The 26818-nt window shown below is 35.7% G+C and overlaps 3 protein-coding genes across 3 annotated transcripts in view; 1 reads left to right on the top strand and 2 right to left on the bottom strand.

Moving 5' to 3' along the window:
- Positions 1-1279: 1279 nt before the first annotated feature.
- On the bottom strand, positions 1280-10842 carry LOC112055638 (pro-corazonin-like). Its single transcript, XM_024095827.2, has 3 exons — positions 10747-10842; positions 3465-3674; positions 1280-2098 (listed from the first exon to the last, which is right to left on the bottom strand). Exons 2-3 carry the CDS (start codon positions 3663-3665, stop codon positions 1997-1999), a joined length of 303 nt encoding a protein of 100 aa, XP_023951595.2. The 5' UTR covers positions 3666-3674; positions 10747-10842; the 3' UTR covers positions 1280-1996.
- A 5001-nt stretch (positions 10843-15843) lies between these two features.
- On the bottom strand, positions 15844-17243 carry LOC128199456 (uncharacterized). The gene has a single exon (XM_052889050.1). It carries the CDS (start codon positions 17078-17080, stop codon positions 16328-16330), a length of 753 nt encoding a protein of 250 aa, XP_052745010.1. The 5' UTR covers positions 17081-17243; the 3' UTR covers positions 15844-16327.
- Positions 17244-21849: 4606 nt separating this feature from the next.
- LOC112055637 (lateral signaling target protein 2 homolog) overlaps positions 21850-26818 on the top strand; it is a 78892-nt gene continuing 73923 nt past the window's right edge. Inside the window, exon 1 of the mRNA XM_052889052.1 lies at positions 21850-22064. Coding sequence (XP_052745012.1) covers positions 22002-22064 — 63 coding nt within the window. The 5' untranslated portion in view covers positions 21850-22001. The remainder of the gene's footprint in view (positions 22065-26818) is intronic.

The following is a 26818-nucleotide window of genomic DNA, read 5'->3' as shown; positions in this document are numbered from 1 at the left end:
TAAAATTTAAGTGACTATCTGCGAGCTCGTAATAACTATTTTCGTAGGTAATAACATTAACAACCCATATTCGGCTCACTGTTGAGCACGACTCTCCTCTCAGAATGATAGGGGTTAGGCTAATAGTCCACCACGCTGGCTCAATGCAGATAAGCAAACTTTACACACGTAGAGAATTAAGAAAGTAAGTATGCAGGATTTCTCACGAAGTTTTTGCTTCACCGTCTGAGACACGTGATAGGTACCATTCAATTTATTTCTGAAACAGGTAGGTATTATATTATTATTTAAGTAATACTAGCGACATCTTACGTTAAATGTTCAACAAACTACTCATCGATAGATGGCGCACTTGGAAACAGTATCAAGTTAGTTTTTATGGTATTATGTAGATGGCGCTAAAACGGAAAATGAACATAGATTTGAACCAAAACTTGAACTTTCAGAGTAGAAATCTTGCTCTGTGCTTGAGCCTTTTTAGTGCAAGACTGTTGACTCGATTTGCCCATTAGCTGCACCACTGACATAGTCATTTATGTCTATCAGTGTGCCTAGTGGGAGTTTTCAATATTTTCATACTGTTACTTTCACGTAACGTAAACGCAAAATTTATATGGAATGAAACAGTTGTGCAGTGGTGCCACTAGATGGCGCTGTTTCAATTCCTTAGAAATTCGCGTTTACTTTACGTGACAGTAACAGTATTAAACTGCCACTAGGCCCTCTGATTTATTTCTCTCATTTATTTAATTATTGGTCTTTTTTTAATTTTTAACTACAATAAATAAATAATAACCAAGCATAAAATCAACGATTAAGTAATTTTTCAGCACATGGTACGATTAAACTGCATTGAAGGTAGGGTTTTTAATATTTTTTAAGTACAATAAATAAATTAATTAAACAAATAAAAAAACCCGACTGCATAAATTATACAAAAACTGAAAAGAAAAAAAACAAGCTCAGTCCAGAAGTGTAGAAAGCAATTAAAAAACAGTCGGGACCTATTATATTGAATAGAATGATTTTCGTCTACATTTTTTTACAGGTACATACATACAAGATACGCGCGAAAAACATAACCCTTCTTGCAGTCGGGTAAAAATCAATATAACTTGAAAACCGTGAAATTTTGACTAACATAGGTATATTGCGTTATTTTAGTATGCCTTAATGTTAACTGTCACCTTGTAAAGTATGTCGTAATATTTACGGGACACCCTGTATATTAAACACATACAATTATAGTAACATCATTTATTTTCAATATTATTAGTTATATTATTATTTTCATACAAAGCATAAGCAATATCTCTATTAAGTAAAATATAATAATACTGTTTATTACTTACTTGACTAAGGAATGGTGTCGACATTTTTACTTTTGAGAACAATAATTTATTTATGAGCTACATTCAGTTATTTCAGAAGGTTTAAAACAAAAATTAATAAATATGGAAAAACGTAAAAAATAAGGTTACAATTATTCTCATAGAGCTAAAAATTTGTATGAATGTTCAAAATACTATTTTAAATTATTTGTGAAAAGACCCCATCAATCCCCCTTGTGCTAAAAACTTTATTGATGGTGAAAGTTTGCAAAAATGACGCGTTTTTTAGCTAGACTTTTTTATTAGGGACTTTCACAATTATTCATTTCTAAACATTCATACCAATTTTTAGCTTTATATTATTTTCAATGCATAAAAACCAGCCAATTTATGCATTGAGCAAGTTTAATTTTTACATAATAAATAAAGAAAATTGATAATTATTTTTAAATTAAGTGGTAACATTTGTCTATTTACTTCTCTGTCTACGATTGTCCATTACAATTAAAAAAAAAATAACTTTATTAAATATTTATTAGGTACGAGGATAGGAACGTGCAATTACGATTAGATTTTTTATACATTTAGGGAATAGCCTACTTATATTTAAATAATTTTGTATATAATATCATATTTGGCACTGTTAGTGATACATTTTTTTATTATTACTGTTGAAAGGCGTCGTAAAGTCCGTCTCTGTTTCTGTCTGTCTTGAAACGCTTCGGTAGCTCGATTTCCTCTTCTAAGTAATCGCAGGGTGCAAGTAACTGTAACAATAATCAAAATAATAATAAATATCACGTTCTTAGTCCAAGATAATTTGGACAATATACAGGATGTTCCTTCGATGTTTCGTAGTTAATGGATACAAAATGTATCTACCATATATCTACCATCATCTTTAAAACTTTATTTAGTTAAGTGTTGACATATAATTATATAAATGTTATGTGCACCTATTGTTTATATACTAATCAGAATTCTTTCATGTGACATGTTTTATTTGATTTTTTAATGTTTAATAATATGTGTATTGTTGGTGTGCTTTTCATAAATAAAATGATGATGAAAATAGTGAAAACTCCCACTAGGCACTCTTATGTACGTTGGGGTTAAATTATTATGCTGCAAACACACTTATTACATCCGTTCCTTTCCTTGATATTGTTGTATTGATATTTCCTTACTACGGTAAAGTTTGTGAGTTTGTAGAGGAAATAGCTGGATCTACTGAACCGATTTTGAAAATTCTTTTATCACTAGAAAGGCACGTTATTTATAAGTATCATAGGCAATATTGGAAAGGGAGCTACGCGGGTGAAACTGCGGGCCGTCGACTAGTTATCTATACCTTACTTCCATAATAAAGTAGTGAGTTTGTGAGGCTATATCTCTGGATCTACTTAACTGATTTTGAAAATTCTTTTACAAATAGAAAGGCACATTAATTGTGAGTGTCATACGCTATGTCATACGTATTTTATTCCCGTATTCCCATAGGAACGGGAGCTACGTTGGTGAAACTGCGGGGCGTCGGTTTGTTATATACACTTCTATACGAGCTTGTAAAGTTATAGGGGGTAATCTCTGGATTTACTAAACCGATTTTTAAAAATCTTTTACCAATGGAAAGGCATGTTATTTGTGAGCGCCATAGGCTATATTTTATCCCCGTATTCCCACGGTAACGGGAGCTACGTGGATGAAACTGCTCGGCGTCGGTTTGTTATCTACAGTTCTGTACGTGCTTGTGAAGCTAGAGGGTGTAATCTCTGGATCTACTACTACTGAACCGATTTTTAAAATTCTTTTACCAATAGAAAGGCACATTATTTGTGAGTGCCATAGGCTATATTTTATCCCCGTATTCCCACGGGAACGGGAGCTACGCAGGCGTAACCGCGGGGCGTCTCTATCTATACTAATATTATAAAGCTGAAGAGTTTGTTTGTTTGGTTGAACGCGCTAATCTTAGGAACTACTGGTCCGATTTAAAAAATTCTTTCAATGTTTGATAGCCCATTTATCGAGGAAGGCTATAAGCTATATATTATCCCCGTATTCCTACGGGAACGGGAACCACGCGGGTGAAACCGCGCGGCGTCAGCTAGTTACCAATACAGAGGCTCTTACCCTCTCCGTCAGAGGTTTCCCCTCTAGCAACACCTTCAGCTTGTTCATCTGACACGGAGAGAGGATCTTCTCCAGGCTGAACTCCTCGCGTCTCTGCCCGTCCCGTTTGCCATTGGTCCAGCCGCGGGAGTACTGGAACGTCTGGCAAGCCGCTGATGTTATGGCTACCATGAGGAGCAGGATGTTGAGGGTTGATGGCATTTTGGTAACCTGCAAGGAGAATTTGAATTTGGAATATTGTCATCATCATCATATCAGCCGATGGACGTCCACTGCAAGACATAGGCCTTTTGTAGGGACTTCCAAACATCACGATACTGAGCCGCCTGCATCCAGTGAAACCCAGTCCCAGCGAGTCGCATCGCTTGATGTCAGTCTTATTAAAATATTAACAGGTGGCTCGACTCGTAAAGAGTGGGGAGTTAGAGAAGGGTAGCTATTAGTTGCGGGAACGACTTGCGATATATGGCGCTCATCGTCCGGTTGGCTCCAGTGTGTTCGTGGCGTTCGAGCCGTCTACATTACTTGTTGTGTAATTCTTTATGGGTTACTTGGGATAGGCGGGGAGAGTGACTTGAGTGAAAAAGGGGGAGTGTTTGTAAACAGTCAAAGGCGCCTTTAACCCTTCACACAACGTTCACAAGTGCGTGACTCCACTCAAGGTCATTCTCTGCCTTTCTAGGGTCTTATTTTGATTACAGTTTGATTTGTTAATTAAGTTGTTCTGACAAATATAGTGAACCTTTGTTCTAAATTGGTTTTCTTATTTTTGTAACCCACTTCTGAATCTGTTAAAAACCTAGTAAACCTTACAAATTCACAAACTTTACCTCATTATGTCAGCCATTGACGATCAAGTAAACTCACATGTCTGCAGCGCTAACTAGACGTCAGTGGCTGACATTATTTTACGCAAAAAACTGATGAAACCGCATACGATATCAGACAGGTAACACGAGGCAATACATTAAATTCACTAGCGATTTATTTGCTGCCAATACCACCATTCACCCTCGCCTTAAAGACAGCTATCAATATAATTTTCCTAACGAAATAGGCAATAAGTGTCGCCAGCATTTAGCAATATGGAATGTACTATTGAGCAATTTAAAATAATATTGTCTAAATTATTGCCATAATAATATAAGGCATAAGCCTTACATTAATTATTTATTAGGTGTATCTCTGCGTGATCGAATCAGAAATGAGGAGATCCGCAGAAGAACCAAAGTCACCGACATAACTCGCCGAGTTGCGAAGCTGAAGTGGGAATGGGCGGGGCACATAGTTCGAAGAGCCGATGGACATTGGGGACCCACGGTGCTGGAATGACGACCCCGCACTAGTAAGTGCAGTGTTGGTCGACCCCCCACCAGGTGGACTGAAGACATCAAGCGAGTCGCAGGGATTCGCTGGATGCAGGCGGCTCAGTATCGTGATGTTTGGAAGTCCCTACAAAAGGCCTTTGTAATGCAGTTGACGTCCATCGGCTGATATGATGATGATGATGATGATGATGATGATGATGATGATGATGATGATGATGATGATGATGATGATGATGATGATGATGATGATGATGATGATGAAATTATTGCCGAGTTTTATTCAATTTGCTACAGGTTGTTTTTTTTTATTATTTACAAGTTAGCCTTTGGCCATGGAAGCTAACTTGTTAGGAGGAGGATGAAAATCCACACTCCTTTCGGCACGACATCATACCGGAAGGCTAAATCGCTTGGTGGTAAGTCTTAGTCGGTAGGGTGGTAACTAGCAACGACCCAAGCCTCCCACCAGCCAGACCTGGACCAATCTCAAATGGCCCAGTCGGGAATCGAATCACCCCACTAATAGCTTCAGATAGATCCATATTTTTGTTGTCGAACAACAATAGTACCTCAATATGCCGTAAGATATACAATTAGATTAACAACCCATATTCGGCTTACTGTTGAGCACGAGTCTCTGCTCAAAATTAGAGGAGTTAGGATAGGATAATACTACGCTGGCCCAATACGGATTGGCAGTCTTCACAAACGTAGAGAATTAAAAAATCTAATCTAAGATTTCCTCACGATGTTTTTCCTTCACCGTTCGAGACACGTGATATTTAATTTCTTAAAATACATATAACTGAAAAGTTGGAGGTGCATGCCCCGGACCGGATTAGAACCTACGCCCTCCGAATCGAAGGAAGAGGGTATATCCACTAGGCTAACACGGCTCCATTAAAATACAAACATACATTCTTGTATATTATACTGTCGAAAAACATAACAAATATTTTCGTTAGCTATTACAAAAAAAAAATTCAATAACCTTCTGCCAACAAAGTTGTTTGGACGAAAAATTGTTTTCGAATAAAACAACTTTGCACTACGGGCCTTTCAAAAAGACAAACACAGACACTATTGTCATTATTTTACATATTTTATTAAATATATTACAAAAATATTATGAGCCGTGATAGCCCAGTGGATATGACCTCTGCCTTTCGCCCTTTTTCTATAACTTAAATGAGTATTTAAATTACAAATTTTAATGATATTCTTTTTTTTTTTTGACGTATGATAAATATTTTGACATAATTTTAATTGACATGTGTGTTTGACATAATTTTAATTGACATTTTAACATTTAACTGGTAATAATTACTTGACTTTGCACTAAATTTAACATGGTTTAATAATTTTGACAGTATATATTATGACTAATAATTTATTTTATCTGTCACAGTAGTTTTGAGTTACATTTGTCATAATCATTGAATCTTAAAATGTTAAATTGTATAAGCTATAACATATGTTTTCTTTTTTATTTGTTTGCTTTTAAATTAGGATTATACATAGTCTATTTAAATTTTTCATACACCAAATTATTATGGTAGAAAGTATCAGGGTCTTATTATATTTAAGTAATCTTTGTAAACCTGCTTTCTGATGAATAAATTAATTATTATTATTATTATTATTATTATTCGATTCCGGATAGTGTGTGTGGGTTGGAATCCGGTCCGGGGCATGCACCTCCAACTTTTCAGTTAAGTGCATTTTAAGAAATTAAAATATCACATGTCTCAAACGGTAAAGGACACTCTTATTTTAGATTCAAATAAATCTTGAAAAGGTGAATAAACAACGTTTTTGAAATCAAATGGCGAGTTTATGCTTATTCCATTAAATACTATATTTTATTTAAGCGTAGGTACTGTATTTTTTTTAGTTAAATCTAAATATTGGTAACCCTAATACATATTTGACGCGTGGCGCAGTGGGTAGTGACCCTGCTTTCTGCATCCACGGCCGTGGGTTCGATTCCCACAACTGGAAAATATTTGTGTGATGAGCATGGGTCTTTTCCAGTGTCTGTGTGTATTTATACATTATATAAGTATTTATATGTAGTATATAAATGTATATGAATATTATAATATCAACTATCTTAGCACCCATAACACAAGCTACTCTGTGTGCTTACTTTGGGGCTAAATGTGTATTGTTTAAGTATATTTATTTATTTTTTTATATACTATAATAGTCTATCTCCACGATGCCGCATACAGAATATAGACTTAAACGTACAATTTTGTTCAAAGATTTCGTTACAACCGTATGTATAATGTACTAGCTGACGCCGCTCAGTTTCACCCGCGTGGTTCCCGTTCCCGTATGAATACGGGGATAAGATATAGCCTATAACCTTCCTTGATAAATGGGCTATCTAACTCTGAAAGTATTTTTCAAATCGGGTCAGTAGTTCCTGAGATTAGCCCGTTTAATAAAACAAACAAACAAACTCTTCAGCTTTATAATATTAGTATAGATATACATATATAAATATAAGATAAAAACTAAAAAATGTATGTAGTATATAAGTAGTTAATACATAATAATAAATACTTTGAATATTATTGTACATACTTTTTGTAATTTTGAAGCATACTTGAAATAAAGAAAGTCCAAGATAGAAGAAACGTGTGAAAACTGAACCCGAGAACTAATTAAACAAGGTAGGTTGAAGAAAATCGTAATTTCCTGGAAAATTCTTTCCTTTAAAACTCTTTAACCTTTGACCAGTAGGATAATTTGTAGATATACAATTACCTAAGAACGCATTTAGTTCTCGGCTTACCTCTTGTAATAAGAGACTCCTAGTTGGATCGTTAGCTTTTTGCCCTAACGAGTGTCGATGCAAGAAAGAATATAATCCATAAAATAAATAAAAGGTCGCCTTTTGCCTGTAAAATTGTTGTGTTCTTTTGTTATTTTTCTGTTTGTGCAATATCATCATCATCTTCATAATATCATTATCAACCCATATTCGGCTCACTGCTGAGCTCGAGTCTCCTCTCAGAATGAGAATGGTTAGGCCAATAGTCCACCATGCTGGCCCAATGTGGATTGGCATACTTCACACATGCAGAGAATTAAAAAAAATCTCTGGTATGCAGGTTTCCTCACAATGTTTTCCTTCACCGTTTGAGACACGTGATATATAATTTCTTAAAGTGCAGACTACAGAAAATTTGGAGGTGCATGACCGGATTCGAACCCACACCCTCCGGAATCGGAAGCAGAGGTCATATCCACTGGGCTATCACAGTTCTTGTACAATATAGTTATTATTAATAAGGATAAATAAATCTCTATTAATATTATAAAGCTGAAGAGTTTTTTGTTTGTTTGTTTGAACGCGCTAATCTCAGGAACTACTGGTCCGATTTGAATAATTCTTTCAGTGTTAGATAGCCCATTTGTCGATGAAGGCTATATATTATCACGCTAAGACCAATAGGAGCGGAGCTTCAATGAAAAATATTTCAAAAATCTGCTTCATTCCAAAGCCACTACAGTTTATAAGCCATAATTATCGTACCTACTATACTCCGCGCCACGAAACAAGTCCCGTAGACGAGGCGCTAATGTCTTATTGGCGCTCATTGTAATTTTGTAATAGCGGTCTGATTGTCATTTATGTAAGGCGCTGTCAATAGTTCAGGTTTTAGACGCAGGAATTCGAAGCTAGGCCCTACAAATTGAAGGCAGAGGTCATATCCACTGGGCTACCACGGCGAGAGATATAACAAAGGGTAAATTCTTTAGACTTGGATGGCACATTCACAGACCCCATACAAAGTTATCTTACCACTCCACATGTGCCTAAATTCCCAATTAGGTACTATGAGCCCACATTGGGCTCATGGGCTTGTGAGGAGAAACCTACGTGAGCCCACAATGGGCTCATTGACTTGTGTGAAAAACTGGCGTGAGCCCACTTTGGGCTCACTGTACTGGAAAAACGTGGCAGTAAGGTAAGGTAATCCAAACAATCCTTACGAGCAAAATAAAATCTATCGGCAAGTGAATACCTTTATAAAATAATACTTTCATAAAAGAATTACTTCAAAAATCCATAAAACTTCCATTCCAGTTAGTTTTCCTCACCAAACACTAACAATACGCCGCGATCTCTGAGGTGTCAAATGACTGACATATCCACGCGTTATTGAGATGATATCACAAAGGGTAAGGGGTGAGGCGCAGGTGGATAAAATATCCCGATAACGTAACAATATCTACTTAAGGCTTTTATAATACCACCCTACCTTTTTACCCAATTGTGGAAAATTGAAGTGGGTATGATTTTGGAAGACAAAAATAAACCCAGGATGAAAGTTTTCTTGGACCAATAACTATTTGGAACTCTTGTAACTTAAATTTTAAGTTTTCGACTTCACTTATCAACTTAGTAACAAAAATATTTTTTGAATTTTGAAATCATTTGCGTGTTGAAAGTTCTACAGAAGCGCTAAGCAGATTTTGATAAACGAGGTACGTGAAATCTTCCTATTTGTAATTTTGGTCCAGGTGACATAGGCTTTATTTTAATTAACATATCCTAACTCGTATTCCAGGTGCTCGAATGGCGATCCCGCACCGGAAAGCGTAGTGGTGGTCAACCCCCACTTGGTGGACTGGGGACATCAAGAAATTTTCGACGGCCTCCGTGGCGCAGTGGTATGCGCGGTGGATTTACAAGACGGAGGTTCTGGGGTCGATTCCCGGCTGGGCCGATTGAGATTTTCTTCTGGCTTCGGCCGTGGCTCACCACCCTATCGGCAAAGACATGCCGCCAAGCGATTTAGCGTTCCGGTACGATGCCGTATAGAAACCGAAAGGACTGTGGATTTTCATACTCCTCCTAACAATTTAGCCCGCTTCCATCTTAGATTACATCATCACTTATTATGAGGTGAGATTGTAGTCAAGGGCTAACTTGTAAAGGAAAAAGAAATGCTGTTGACTCGAAACCGTTGTGTTTGGAAATCCAAAAGTGGACCGAGGGGTCCACCTACTGAGGGGTTGAAAAACACTGCACTTTCCAGTGCTTATTATTATAACCCCATATTTTGGTTTGAGTCGAGAGAAAGGGTTAAAAGATAAAAGTAACATCAAATTTACACTAACAATATCGGAAGCCATTCAATCCGCCTGTGCCTTTACCCCATAAGTAAATCGCACCATTTCTCAATGGGGTAACGATGGGTAACTCGAGACACTAAGAATATCAGATTTATTTTTGTACTACATTTGTATTATTTTTAGATCAACAAGCATTCATTTTTTTAGGGATCCGTGCCGGAAACGGAAATGGAAAAAAAATAATGTAATATCATATTTATGGGGTATCGTACTAATGGGCTTTATTAATAGACGCTTTTTAATTATTTTATAGTATAATTATCGATTTATAACGAAGAATATATTTTTTTTATGAACAATATTTTCGTTGCCCCCCAATAATTAGTCGAAAAATGTTGTGTTAGGAGTGGGTTCGACAAAAATTAAAAAAATCATTGGTTCAATAGTGCTTTATGAGCCGTTATAGCCCAGTGGATATGACCTCTGCCTCCGATTCCCGAGGGCGTAGGTTCGAATCCGGTCCGGGGCATGCAACTCCAACTTTTCAGTTGTGTGCATTTTAAGAAATTAAAATATCACGTGTCTCAAACGGTGAAGGAAGACATCGCGAGGAAACCTTAACACCAGAGACTTTTCTGAATTCTCTGCGTGTGTGAAGTCTGCCAATCCGCATTGGGCCAGCGTGGTGGACTATTGGCGTAATCTTTGGATCTACTGAACCGATTTCGAATAATCTACTACCACTAGGCTATATTTAATCCCCGTATTCCCACAGGAACAGGAACTACGTGGATGAAACCGCGTCTTGTCACTGAAATAAACGAAAATGAAAAATTTTTGAAAAACGTTTTCAGACTTACCTCTAGTTCACAAAACTCCACTATACTTTAGATTTAATATATCTAAAATAATAATTATATTGAATATTCAGTTTGCTATTAGCTCCGATTCCACCGCCAGTCCTCGGTTGACTACACTTGCTGGTCTCAAAGTCACCCCTTTTATACGGATCCGATCGTTCTACAATAGCCGCGAAGTTCTACACCCACTTAAGTCTCTTCCACACTAGTCGGATTTAACGACAACTTAACACTTGTCTGGCTCAGTGGTTTTTTTTTTCACAAGTTAACCCTTGACTACAATCTCACCTGATGGTAAGTGATGATGCAATCTAACATGGATTCGGGCTAACTTGTTAGAAGGTGGATAAAATCCACACCCCTTTCGGTTTCTATACGACGTCGTACCGGAACGCGAAATCGCTTGGCTGTACGTCTTTGTCGGTAGGGTGGTAACTAGCCACGGTCAAAGCCTTCCACCAGCCAAAACCTTTTATATTGCTTATTCATTTTTGTTTACACTCAGTAGGCTATAGGTATGCTAATACTAAAAATGGAAAAATAATATTTTTAATAAAAACATTCAACCGACTTAACCGCTTTTTAGTATAGGGTAGGTTAATTTTTGTGTTGGAAGTTGGTGGAATTTTTTTCATTATAATATTATGTATACCTATCACATGTCTTAAACTGTGAAGGAAAACCATCGTGAAAAAACTTACATACTTACAGAAACTTCTAATTCTCTACGTGCGCGAAGTCTGCCAATCCGCTTTGTGCCAGCGTGGACTATTAGCTTAACCTCTCTCATTCTGAGAAGAGACTCGTGCTAAACTGTGAGTCGAGAGAGAGTGAGAGATATGAATATAAAATAAAATGAGCGTGGTGGACTATTAGCTCGACCTCTCTCATTCTGAGAAGAGACTCGTGCTAAACAGTGAGCCGAGAAAGAGAGAGATGGGTTGATAATGATGATAGCATGTTTGAATATTCCTTTTCTTACTCTTTAACTTCGTGACACCATTGTAGATGCACGCAAACGCAATTTTGCATGGATGTTATTCCACAGTATAAGGGTGCCTTTGACTTATAACTAGGTACTTTTCTAATATTATAAAGCTGAAGAGTTTGTTTGTTTGCTTGAACGCGCTAATCTCAGGAACTACTTGTCCGATTTGAAAAATTCTTTCAGTGTTAGATAGCCCATTTATCAAGGAAGGTTATAGGCTAAATATTATCTGCGTATTCCTACGGGAACCGGAACCACGTGGGTAAACCGCGCGGTGTCAGCTAGTTGCTAATGAAAATTTTTCTTTTACATCCAAATTATATTTAAACTAAATAAAAACTTTAGCAATCATTGTTGGTCTGGTTGTCTTTCGACATAGGCCTCTCCCGCTTTTTCCACTTATCTCTGTCGCGAGCTAACCTCCTCCATCAATTTAGTATCTTTTGATTGCACGTCCAAATTATAGTATTTTAAAACTTTGAAATGTACGAGTATTAACTATTAACCTATAGGTATATACGAGTATACTAAATAGGGGCAAAGTGGTATTGTAGGGGGTAATCTCTGGATCTACTGAACCGATTTTGAAAAATCTACGTATTTTTGAGTGTTATAAGCTATATTTTATCCCCGTATTCCATCAAAAATCGCGAGGCGTCTGATAGTTCTCGTCTTAAGACGATAAACGCTTAGTTGCTTACGCTTTTTGAAAAACTTCTAATTCTTCAAATAGCAGAGAGACTTGTGCTCGACAGTGAGCCGAATATGTTAATGATGAGGCGTTGTTCGTGCAAAATAAAAGAGAAACTATTATATTCTCCAATACAGGTTCTTACTAAGTCTTCAGGGTAGGCAGTGTATATTGTATCTATGAAGTTTACTTCGATGTAAACAGCCCTTATTTCACTGCAATTGACTGGCCAACAGAAAACTTATGAAAACATTTATTAACATTCGCTCCAATTTGGAAACTTTCGGAAATTCCCACTTTAGGCGTGCATGATTTCATTCATTCAAAATAACTAATAATTGAACTTTTGCCCGCGACTTCGTCTGCAGGAAAAACTTATATTTAGTTTTAGTAAGATACCGCACGCTTCGTTGGTTTAGTGTCTTTGGGTTTGAGTTAGAGTCCTGGGTCGTTTCACTTCTAAAAACTTCAAAGGCAAATATATTTATAAACTTAAAGTTATTTATTATACTATATTAAGTATAAGCTTAAAGTAGTTCATCATCATCATATCAGCCGATGGACGTCCACTGGACATAGGCCTTTTGTAGGGACTCCCAAACATCACGATACTGAGCTCCCTGCATCCAGCGAATCCCTGCGACTCGCTTGATGTCGTCAGTCCACCTGGTGGGGGGTCGACCAACACTGCGCTTTCTAGTGCGGGGTCGCGATCCCAGCACCTTGGGATCTCAACGTCAAATATAATTCAATATTTGATGCATTTGCACATCACACTAGGTTACAAAAAATTAGTAATTCTTTTAAGGGCAATTGCATACGTTTTTATAATAAACTGCCACATGAAATCACTGGCATGTCTCTCAATAGGTTCAAAGTTTTTATTTAAACGTAAGCTTATAGACAAGTCATATTATAGTATCAATGATTACGTAAAATGACAAAATTGCTTGGAAATGAAATGTATTACATGACAGGCTACTTATATGCCTATTGTTAAATGGTGATAAACTAAAAAAGGATAAACCTGGCTGAGTTTGTTGTGGGCTCTTCTCGGACCAAGGCGCGTTTGGAACCCTCGTAACTTTAATTTTAAGTTTTTGAATATTATTATCACCATTATCTTAAGTTTAATATTACCTGACGTTTCGAAAGAGCTTGTAAACTAAGCCTATTTGAAATAAATGAATTTTGACTTTGACTTTGACTTTGATGGGTTCAGCAGTGGACGTCCATCGGCTGTTAATGTTAAATTCGTGATGAATTCGATAATGACTCGTGATGAATTCGATAATTCGTGATGAATGAATTAAATTCGATGATGACGTATCTAGGGTATCTAAGTATTTGTTTCCTAAATCCGGCTCTGACATTCAGTCTTCAAACAGAACAACTGCCTTTAATTTTAGGGCGAAATAATTAGACGCCTTTATCATGACATCCCCAATTAAGTAATTAATAAGTAATTTTGGTTCTTACGATGTAAAGTTACTAGAAGTGTGCGGTGCACTTTATACAGGGTGTCCCGTATATAGTACGACATACCATTTACAGGACAACCTGTATATGAAATGCTCTGATGCCTACCCTTAGGGCTCATTACTAACCGGCATTGTAAAATTAACTCTATAGTCTATATTTTACTCAATTTGTACACTATTATTTTTTTTTTATTCTTTGCATATTAGCCCTTGATTACAATCTCACCTGATGGTAAGTGATGATGCAATCTTAGATGGAAGCGGGCTAACTTGTTAGAAGAAGTATGAAAATCCATACCCGTTTCGGTTTCTACACGACATCGTACCGAAACGCTAAATCGCTTGGCGGTACGTCTTTGCCGGTAGGGTGGGGTCAATAAATAAATACTCCATCTTATTTATTTAGTTTTTGTGAACACTTTTTAAAATATTTAAAAACATAAGACGCCATTTTTCTTGAATAATATTGAAAATTACTAATTACTAATGCGACGGTTCGTGTCGTACTGACTCGAGAATGTATTACTTCTTGAATTTCGTATTTCATGACTAAGGGCCTCGTAATGGTTTGAAACTAGTTGGGCATACCTTATATCACGTGAGTTTTAGCCGTGTTTCATAATCAATTAATATAAATAAAATATTCGTATAGATTTGTATCATCATCATCATATCAGCCGATGGACGTCCACTGCAGGACATAGGCCTTTTGTAGGGACTTCCAAACATCACGATACTGAGCCATCTGCATCCAGCGAATCCCTGCGACTCGCTTGATGTCGTCAGTCCACCTGGTGGGGGGTCGGCCAACACTGCGTTTACTAGTGCGGGGTCGCCATTCCAGCACTTTGGGACCCCAACGTCCATCGGCTCTTCGCACTATGTGCCCCGCCCATTGCCACTTCAGCTTCGTAACTCGTTGAGCTATGTCGGTGACTTTGGTTCTTCTGCGGATCTCCTCATTTCTGATTCGATCACGCAGAGATACTCCTAACATAGCTCGTTCCATCGCCCGCTGTGTGACTCTGAGCCTTCTTATGAGATTTGTATATAAAATTAATATTGTCACTTCCAGCTAGAAATCACGTTAGAGCAATGGTTTCAGTGATGATTTGTAGGCAGTTGGTAATCACTGAGTGTGGTAGCTAATTTATGTGCTGGCCATGTGTCTATAGCTTGCAATGAATAGATTCGTTAATTAGTTTTAGAACAACACTTGTAATTAATAATTATTTAATTATTCACTCACAATGCTACTGTGATCACTGACTTATTGGTCGGTGGTCCAATGGTTAGCTTATCAGACTTCGGATCATACTGGTCTGGGTTTGAATCCCAACTTGAACTATGAAATACTATACCCGGCCCATAGATTAACCAATAATATACAGATGGAGCGTAAGGGACACGACGATGTCGTAGCCGTTCCAAATACGAAATTCAAAAAGTAATACATTCTCGACTAAGTACGACGCGAACCGTCACAACAGTACTTAACTTTGAATATTATTTAAGAAAAATGGCGTCTTATGTTTTTAAATATTTTAAAAACTGTTTACAAAAATTAAAGAAATAAGATGGAGTATTTTTAATTTTCGTAATTTTTGTTAGTGTTAAATTTTGAAATACAAATTATGAAAAAAGTTTGTATATGCGGTTGTCAAGGAGACGCGTGACGTTTGTTTTTTTAATGAGTTTCACCGGCTTCATTACGTTGCTTGTAAAGACTCGTGGTTACTCTGTGACCCGGACGTAGACTTCACAGTTCTGTGTGCAGTCTCCGGGGGCGATACGTAAAAGCATTTCGCTAAGCGAGGTGGTTGTCTCCACTATCCTCCATATCCGGTCTCCTATATGGAGGCTTGGCCTTGTAGTGGATCGGTAAAATAATGATGATAATAAAATAAATAAAAAATAAAAAATAAAAAAGCCTTTTATTTCCTAAATAGATTTTACAAACTGGTACGTTATTTTAAATAAAGATTTTTTTAAACAGACAAAGAAAGGAAAATATTTACAATGTACCATATTTAACTTATTTATATTTATACTATTAGGAACCCCTCTCAGGTGAAGGCCTCTTCCAAGGATTGCTATTTTTAATAACTTTGTTTCCATTGCGGTTCCAGCGTATGTAGGGTCTACCTATACAACAGCAGTTTGTCAGATTGTCTGGATTGGATTGCCTGGCGGTCCTCGCCATTTTGTTACCTATTCGTTCATGTGAACGAAAGGTATAATTATTTTTGTTTCATGGTTTTCGAGATTTTTTTTATATACATATATTTGAATTAATCTCCTTTGGAAGGTAGTGGTCATAATCTTCCTCGGTGACCAACCGTCTTGGAAGATGTGAGTTCGTGTATCTTAATTTTTGTTTTTTATTGTTATCCGGTAGTTTCAGTTCATAGGTAGTTAGTTTCATTGCTTATTGGTTGTTGTATTTGTACTCGTATTCGAAGGAAGGGAGTTAGATCTAATCTTCATCAAATCATAAGCATTCAGTTTGTTGGATGGTTTCATATATTGTTGTTTTCTTGGTTGTGTATTTTGTTGCGGTGATGTTGACATTTCTCTTTTTCTTTTTTCATTTTTTGTGTTATCAACTTTCTCTCTAATTATTAATTTGTCGAATTTTAAATATGCGATGTTTCCTTTATTCCTCTCCTCTTTCAGTTGCGACTGCAACATTTTCCTCTTTTCTAAAACTTCCTTACTATAGTCTTCTGACACATATACATCTTTAAAACTTTTCTTTCTTTTCATTACTTCGCTTTTCTTCCATTCATTTACAAAGGAAAATAGGATAGGTCTAGGTTTTTTACATGAGCTTTGTTTATTTCCAATTCGATAAATTTTATTTACCTCATAGTCTTCAAATTGTAGGTCTAAGTCGGCTTTGAAGATTTCCTTCACTTTCTGTATTATTTCTGGCGTAGATTTTTCATCTTCTTTAACTCCGTAAATTATTAAGTTATTTTGCTTTTTCCCTCTTTTCAGGCTTTCTATTTCTTTCTCAAGATTATCCAATTTTGTTTTCAAGTTTTTATTTTCTGCTATAATTGGTTGTAGCTTTTCGTCTAATTTCTCTAATATAGATTCTTTTAATTCGTCTGTTTGGTTTCGCATTTCATTTTTCATTTTTTCAAATAAAATTTGGAATTGATTTTCCATTTTTAGCTTCTAAGAATCTATAGTTATAATAAAAAACTCTAACAGGTCCAATTATTCACCTCCGCGGGCGCAGTCCCAGGCAACCGCTAGTCTTAGATAAAACGTCGATTCGTTTGCCGCGGAGACGTTCGTATAGCGAGTGAGACACGCAGCGCGGCGCACGACGCCCGAAAATGGTACTTGTGCCGTGTACGCAACCGCGAGAATCGCTTGCACACGGTATTATGCGCTGCCTACACTCGTCAGCTGATTGACCGCCGTTTTGCGAATTGCGGGTGGGTGACAGTTACACTTTAAACTTGCGTTTATCTTAGCGTTAGTGTTGTTGTAACTTTATTAAAACGTTCCAAAAGTATATAATTTGTGTTCACAATGATAGTTTGTGTTTAAATAACAGTTGATGAACAGTGTTGTTTACATTTAAATTATATAATAGTCACTATAATCCAGTAAGTACAGACCACTCGTTTTAGGGTATTTATTTGCACGATATCTTTATTTAATGACTTTTTGATACTTTATGAGATGTATTATACTGTTACGAACAAAATAATCACTTTATATTGTGGGAAATTCTAGATTTAATAATTTTAATCACTGTTTTATACGGAGCTAAGTGTTTACGACTTTGACACCTGTCAAACACCTGATACCACCACACCACATAATGATGATAAACACAATATTATTTAGATCTGTCATTTATTTATTTCTACTTTTTTTTTAAATATTAACAATGATAAAAATACAAAAAATACAAAACGCTTATAAAAAAAATTAACCCTCCCGCTGCGGGACATTTGAGTACCCAAGCAACCGGTGGTCAGGGCTCCAGAGTGAGGAACCTCCTCACAATACGCGCCGTCTCAAGAATCACTGCCTTCTGTATCCGACTCTTGATCCAACAGTTAAGTGAAAGCTTCTTAAGGTGTTGGTCGAAGCTTTTCGCTATAAGACCATTGACTGAAACAACTATCGGAACAATAATAGTTGACTCAACATTCCACATGGCGGTCATATCGTAAGCAAGGTCCAAGTGAAACAGTACCTAATAATGATGATAAAATTATTATCTAATATTTCGTTCTTACCAAAATAACCAAAATATCTCTCTAAAATATGCTTATTTATTTTTCACTCCCAATATTCGTTCGTTTGAAGTTCGACCGCTGTTCGATTCGAATTTCGAACCGCTGTAGCAATATCATTTTAATTTTTTAATTACTTAACGATTAACGCTCGAATACTTTTACCGAATTATCTTTACGAGTCGCTTGTTATTTTTATACGCCCTTTGAGTCAAAGGACTTAGAATTTTAAAAAATTGTAAGGGTGTTTTTAAGCGCTTTTTAAGAGTGCGAAAATGGAAAAATAGTTTTCCCTCGCGATTTCATTCAAACTAAGCTAGTTCTTTCATCCTCGACGCAAATGAGGCTGCTACAAGTTTTCCATACTTAAGTACATACATACAAATAAAAGGTCATAAAAGACTTACTTAGGTACTAATTTTAAACACGCATGTAGGTAATTTTCTTACTAACTTTAACACGCATATTTACGTATTTTTGTGTAGGTAGATACCATTACATTACAGGTCTAGGGACTGTAGTGATATACATGACTACGTCTTAAAGTAATATGAAATGTTTTAATTAAATATTTAGTAAATTCTTGAAAAAATGTACATTGTTACAGAGAGATGTTATTTATCGTTGGTATAGGTTTAAATACAACTGAAATTAAAAAAAAAAAAATAATGAAATTGGGGACTCGGAGACAATATTCGAAAAAGGTTAAGAGCCTATGGCCTAGAGTCAAAGGTGATGTCTATTGATGTCGACATTCGATACAGTTGTTTACCAAAAGTGCGCAGCAACCAAAATATTATAATAGAGAGTTATTTGGTGTCTCAAAAGTATTACCCTTTGTGTCAATCGACACCGCAAACAGTCTTTGTTATTCCATTACCTGTTAAATTGGAAACTATACTAGAATGTACTAGATCATGCTTACTCGCTAGATATAGGCACATTAAAATACGTGTAAAAGCCCTGGGAGCCCGGGGCGGCAGAGCTGAATGGGCCCCCTCGATTTACAGGCCCCCGTCGGTCCCTCTTGGTCGGGTCGTGGACCACCATAGCCTTCATGTTGTGTTATTCGAACCATCTAGATTTCTAACGTGGTAGACTAGAGAGAGAGGAATTGTTTACGTAAAATAAATATTGATACACAATATATTTTTAGTAAACTAATGAATTAGAGGTCATATTTTTTTTATTATTCCCGGGGGGGACTGCCCCTTCCGCCCCCTGGTAGGTCCGCTAGAACGTCTACCTAGTGTGCAAGTAATGTGAAAGATCGTCATATAGGTGCTGATCGACTTGAGCATTCACTTGTAATGAGCATTCGTGCGAATGTTACATCACACAAAAATACTAGAACATGATTTAGCGAGCATTCTATCTAGCTTGGAGCATATACAGGATGTCCCGTAGATATTACGACATACTTTACAGGGTGGTATCTGACATCAAGGTTTACTAAAATAACGCATTAAAGTTAGCCGAAAATTTAGAAAATCCAAAAATCCCTACCTTTAGTGCAGTTTAGTCGTACCATATTATGCTGAAAAATTACAGCTAATTATTTCTGAATAGTTGTTTCAACCAATGAAACGTTGGTGTTTTCTTCTACAAAGTTAGTTTTTACTTCCAGAAAATGGACCTAATTACTTTTTTATGTTTAACGATTTTTATTGCACGTACCTACTTTAATTGAAAATAAATGTGGTAGGTATCGTAGCCGCTCCAAATAAAAATTAAAAAATCATTCTGAGTCAATACGACACGAAGCGTCGCATCAGTAACTTAATCTAATAGGGATGATGATAGTTTTTTAAATTGTATATAAATTAAGATTACGCTAATAGTAAAGCAATTTTGTAAAAGTAACAGGGTATCTGCGATCATTACTTTCGGAGCTACAGGGATTTAAAGGGTCAGATTTGCGGCGCTGCCGCGGATCCCTGAATAGCGCCCCATACAAAATGGTACGCACTTATGACGTCGTAGGCAATTAATGATCGTTAGATTTGTATGGGCGTTTAAACAAAATTACTTATATCTTTGTTATTTCTGCATTTATGTTTATAGTTCATATATTAAAAAATGTCACAGTTAATGTAAGGAAGCTAAAACTGTATGAATTTTCATCTAATTACGATAAAAGATTTTTAATAGATTTTGAAATTTTATAATCTTATTTATTTTGCAAATATCCAGTCAATCTTTGCTTTTTATGTACAAATTAGTTAACATTGACCTTATTTACCCGAATGTATCATAAAAATCAATATATTAAAACCTAGTCATCATCCCCATTAATACTTTATCAATTATTACCTATTAAATGTTCTCATGAAGCTAAGTTGTCGACTTCAAGTTAAACAGAAAGAGGCGTCATTTAGCTAAAATATGAATAATCATTGACCTCTTAAATAAAAATAAACCTTACAACAAAAAACGTCCTCATTAAAAGAGTGCCAAAACAACTTTTGGGTGGACGTTTTAAGTAAGTAGGTACCTACTTATAGGTATTTTTTTTGTTGCACTATCCCGCATTTAATTACATTAATTCCTTTATCCAAAGGTTGTCTGGTAGATATTGCTATAAGCAATAAGACCGCCTTTGCACATACTTGTTTTCTATGTTATCTTTTGTTTTCTTTGTTATTGTTTTTGTTTTGTGCAATAAAGTATAAATAAATAAAAATAAAAATACTATAATCACATTGCCAATTCAACCAACGGAACATTTTGACCCGTGTAAGGGGTTGTTGCTCTGAATTTGGGGTTCATATGAAACATTTTATGTCATAGAGTACCTAACTACCTAGGTATTGAATGTTCTTTAATATTGGACTTGAAGTGAAGATAATTAGATTCAATTTTCTGTAACTATTTTATAACTGCCAAAACACAAAATGTGGACAGTTTTTTCTATAAGATTATCATTCGTCGTTGGTGTTGAGTCATTCGTCCTGAGATATCAACTCGATGTGAATAATTCATCCATAGAATGTAGTAATATTGTGTTGTTTTTTTATACACTGCTCGCAAAATAAGTGTGTGCGTGGCCAAAATCGGAACTAATCAAAAGTGCCGCCATCTTGTTTTGTATCTCAATCTCACTCTTGGCGGGTAAAATGTTAAATATGTGTTACTATGTCATGAAAAATGAGGCGCTCAAAAGAGGAAATTTCCACATCTCAATGTTAGTTGTGGTCAACAACAAACGTCATTTAGAGAAGCAGTAACGATCCTGGTTTTCTGAAATGACATACCGCAATTAACAAAAATAAATCAATATTTGCAAAAAAAAGTGTAGAAGAAGGAACGAAGGCGATAATGAGGACCATTTGACTTTTACATCCTGGAAGAACGAAACGAAAGCTATTAGGGAGCCAAATATAATATGTTATTTTAGTTCTAAATTAAAAAGCCGATTTATTATCATTACTGTCGTGCTTAGTGTTTATTATTATTAGTTTTATTATTTAGTCGTGAGCATTTTTTGTGCAAGGCCTCTAAAGACTGGCTTCCAGGGCCGTAAAACAATTAGAAAGATTTATACTCTGTATTAATTTAAAAGATTTGGTACGAGTATCCGATTGAACAGATCACCATTCATTCAAACATGAATGAAAATTTTGTGTGACGTACGTGACCGTGAGGCGATTTCTTGTTCACTCAATTCATTCATCAGTCATCACTCAACGTGAACGCGATTTGTGAAAACATGTCCGCCTTTTGTGTTTATTGACGTAAATATTGGTAAAAATCATCCTGTGTTTCAATCTGAGTGGTGATTTTCGGTGCTAATCAGTTTTATAATGTGTGTGAACGTGCATTGATAAGTTCATATGAGGCTGCTATACAAAACTGGACCGATGGAGTCGCTCAGAAAATGGTTCTACAAACCAAGGGTATGTAAATGGCTAAATGCTAAACAATTCTTAATTCTGTTGTAATATCCTTTATTCCATTTTGTTTTTATGACCTTTTACTTATAGCGTTCCACAAATCACATACAATTGCACAGCTTAACACAGTTTGTTGTAGGAATTACTTTGCAATATTTTTATAATCGTAATCGAGGATTGTCTGTCTTTGTTTTGAGTTGGTGATTCATTATAATTGTATTTATTTTCCTTCTAACGAATGCTCGGGTGTGCTACCTTGTTGGCAATATACGTTTCCTTTCGCTAAGATATTTTTACATAAGTTATTTGGTTAGGCTTATTTATACTTGCTTATCAGTTTTTTCTGAAAATAAGTTAATAAAATGACCTTACGTCACTAGAGATCTCTAAATTACGAAACTTTGCATTTTAATTAACTATGTAACTTAACTGTAGATAGTTAATGTAGAATTGTTTGAGTATACTAACATTATTTAATTTGAAATTGACATGGCTTTAGTTTTATACTTTGAGAAACTCAAGTGCCTGATGTTGTTTATTTATGTAGTTATATCTTTATAAAGATAATATGTATTTGTTGTAATCTTTAATATACAAAAAGATAACTAACATGTTGGCTGACATAACATACAGTCTATTAGGGCTAGTACCAATGATGTTAAATACTGTTAGATGTGTTACTAGTTCATGAAAAATGAGGCGCTCAAAAGAGGAAATTTCTACATCTCAATGTTATTTGTGATCAACAACAAATGTTATTTAAACAAATAATACCTAAATATCGTCTACAATGTCGGGTTGTGTGTTCAGGAAGTGTTAAAACTATATATATTTAAAAAGAATGGAATTAAAGACAAAATTGTACATGTGTGCGCTCAGTGTTGTAGCCTATTATTTGGATCACATTTTGTGGTGATTTTGTAGGTAACTAATCTATAATATAAAATTACCATTGGCTAGTACCATGTTTTCATGGTCTACTTCACTCAACATAGCTAACTGTAGTATATAACGAGTGTCAATTCATTGTTTCATCAGTAATAAACAAGCTACCGAGCAAGACTGTCTTTTACTCGCACCTTACTGATATACCACTAACGCTTCACAAATAGAAGGACCAAGGGGGTGGGGCCCACATTTCCTCATAAATAAATAAATATAAATATACTTAAACAATACACATCACTATGTAGCCCCAAAGTAAGCATACAGAGTAGCTTGTGTTATGGGTGCTAAGATAGTTGATATTATAATATTAATATACAATTATATACTACATATAAATACTTATATAATGTATAAATACATACTGACACTGGAAAACACCCATGCTCATCACACAAATATTTTTCAGTTGTGGGAATCGAACTCACAACCGTGGATGCAGAAAGCAGGGTCACTACCCAATGCGCCACACGGCCGTCAAATGAAGACTTTTGCTAACGTGTTTTTCTGATAGCATGGGTATGGTGACAGTCACCTGTATGATGTTCATAATACATACAATTATCATGAATTGAGGCGACTTTCAAGAGTGAAACAAACTGTCACCTGCACCATCCTACATAAAACAAACTGTGTTTGTATTATAAGATTAACCCTACCTCCATTGGTCACATGTCCTGGACTTTGTTAGGAGTTTTCTCTCTGCCATGTGATGGACCCGGCATCTGCACAGTGAATCCATGGATTGCTAAGATATTTATTCAAATATACTTTAATAATGTTTACATACAGTAAACTTTAGTTAGTACTATAGCACTGTTTTTTTGCACTAAACAAGTTAATTACTAACTAAAGTTTTTATTTTTATTTTTTATTCTCTACAAGTTGTATGGAATTCAACTCTGGGGGGAGCGCGAGCAAGACCAATATTAATATAATCCAAAGAATGCAAAATATTATTCTTTTTACAATAAATAAGTGGTGTTCCGTGGTTTGTCACTAATATTGAAATACACCATCACTTAAATAAACCTTTATGTGGTGTATTTCATTAGGTCCATGACAAAAAAAATACAAAACCAGATATCAAGAGAGAATAGAGAATCACCCTAATGATCTGGCTGTAGCACTTAGAACAAGATGATGAAAAATTTGGTCTTCAAAAGTATTAAATATGACATTAATTTTGAAATAAACAAGTCTCAATTCAGGGATTCAGCTGTGGAGCACCTGCAGTAAATCCAACTCAATGTGTAATGGATCCAAAATAATATACTAAGGACTATTACTGATGCCCCTTGGTTTACTCTCAACGATGAAACCCACTAATATCTGGCAATGCCAACTATCTTTGAGGAAATTAAAAACAACTGTAGAAAGCATAAAGAAAGCCTATCCCGACATCCCAATCACCTCACTAACTCACTAGTGGTAGTGCTGCGAATCAAGCGCCTGAAGCGAGCTGACGTCGATGAGTAGTTGATGGCAGAGCTCTGGCTCTCCTGTCAGAAACCGTCCCTAAGTCACGGAACTCACCTGCTTATGCAGTCTAATGACTGATCGCAGATATCAAGAAAAGAAAAAAAAAAAAACAAGTCTCAATTAATTAAGAAATTTTTTTAGTATATTGATGGTCAAGCAAGTTTATTGTTTACATTTCATGTAGTTAATAATAACACCTTTTATTTCCTGAAGTATTAACATTGCAGTTATACAATCATATCATCTATATAGCTTGGCAACTTCGTTCGTAACACTCGAGGTTATTGTGTAGTAACCTTAAATTGATAAATTTCTTAATGACAAATATACCTGGGAGGCCATTGGATCGTCCTCCACACAGGAAGTGAAAATAAAAGAAATTGTAAATATTTCTACTATTGTAAATTATAATAATTATTAATTAAAAAAAAAAATACAATTGTTGAGTTTTTTGCTGTCTCTTCTCAGTAGAACCTGACTTTCGAACTGGTGGTACAGACTTTGCAAATAGTCAAAACATGACATTTCAAAAGTTCTTGTAAAATAAAATAATTTGATTTGATTTGAGTAATTACACTTTTTTTTTCTTTACAAGTTAGTCTTTCACTACAATCTCACCTGACGGTAAGTTTTCGCTGGTGGGAGGCTTCGGCCGTGGCTACTTACCACCCTAACGTTTGTAAACGTACCGCCAAGCAATTTAGCGTTCCAGTATGATGTTGTGTAGGTAACTGAAAGGTAGGTTTTCATCTTCCTCCTAACAAGTTAGCCTGCTTCCATCTTAGATTGCATCATCACTTATCATCAGGTGAGATTGTAGTCTCAAGGGCTAACTTGTAAAGAATAAAAAAAATAAAAAGTGATACTTGATGCTCCTATATCTATAGGTCGCCTTCTGCAATAAATCTAACCAATAGTGCCTGAGATTACTTAGCACGTTCAATTATACAAACGTAATCTTCAGCTTTATAATAATAAGTAGAGATAATATTTACCATCATATTTGTCAATTTTCATATAAATTGCACATTTTGTTTACTTACCTTGATCATATTTTTCATCTTTTTTCATATATTGGAAATGTATAATTTACGAGTAAATAAATAAATGACATGAATTTATGTGGCCTTCTGTACACACAAAAAAGCAACACATTTTGCTGTGTGGGTATTGAGTAGCTACACTTAAGAGCAAAAAAACAAGCCATTTGCATTTTCTGTTTTGTCAATTCAAAATCTAATTAATAATTTCAAACTTTGGCCTCGCTAGAGCAATTTCTATAGATTTTAGGGTATCCAAAGTTGCTCTAGTAGAATCTTACCAAACTCTGCTAGGCAGGGAACAACATGAGTAGAGAAAGAGAGTGAAAGCATGTTCTAAAGGAACTCCTAAACCCTACACCATCGATCTCCTATTAAAAAGTGGATGCACAATCAGCGACCAAAAAACGACTTCTTGGCACTCAATCCAAGTACTATCCACATTTGCAAATTCAACCTTAAACTCAATCCTTAAGATTGAATTTGCTCTGAATGCGGGATTGAATATTGGATTATAAAGACCTTTAGAAATAATTATCTTTACCAATAATTTTAAAACTGTTAAAGCTAAATTAGCCAGTTTTAAGTTACATTTTCTACACGATTGTGTGTCCTTTTATTATAAGAGGTCAATGCCCTACACCCATGGTCACAAGTCCTGTGCTATGCTCGGTGTTTTTACACAATATGGAGTCCTTTTCATGAAAGAAGTCCTGCGGCTAAAACCTGTACTAAAATTGACAGCGCCTTACACAAATGACAATAACACTGCCATTACCAAATGACAATGAGCTCCATTAAGACATTAGCATCGCGTCTGGGGGACTTCTTTCATGAAAAGGACTCTACCTGGCACCTGCACTGAATCTATGAAATGCTATTATAGTTGTCTCTCTCTCTGAACAAAATAATCTTTCTTTTCTTTTAGAGTATTGACTGATTCATGGTAAGAGATTTTGTATTTTATAATATTACTTTGTCTGTGTGGAATTTAGTTTTTCACAAATCCCTTTAGAACCATGGATTTTTCCGAGATAAAAAGTAGCCCATGTGTTAAACCTGGCTATAATATATCTCATTACCAAATTTCAGCTAATTCGGTTCAGTAGTCGAGGCGTGAAAGAGTAACAAACATTCATATCATCAAAATCGTCAGTTTTCGCAAATCTCGGGAAACCATACATTTTTTCGGGTGATGTGTTAATCTAGATTAAAATCTATTTCCATTCCAAATTTCAGCCAAATCGCTTTAGTAGTAGCGGCGTTAATAAGTAACAAACATCCAAACAT

This window comes from Bicyclus anynana, chromosome 24, assembly GCF_947172395.1.
Source record: "Bicyclus anynana chromosome 24, ilBicAnyn1.1, whole genome shotgun sequence".
NCBI classification, from domain to species: Eukaryota; Metazoa; Arthropoda; class Insecta; order Lepidoptera; family Nymphalidae; genus Bicyclus; species Bicyclus anynana.
This window is presented reverse-complemented; position numbering and strand designations above follow the sequence as displayed.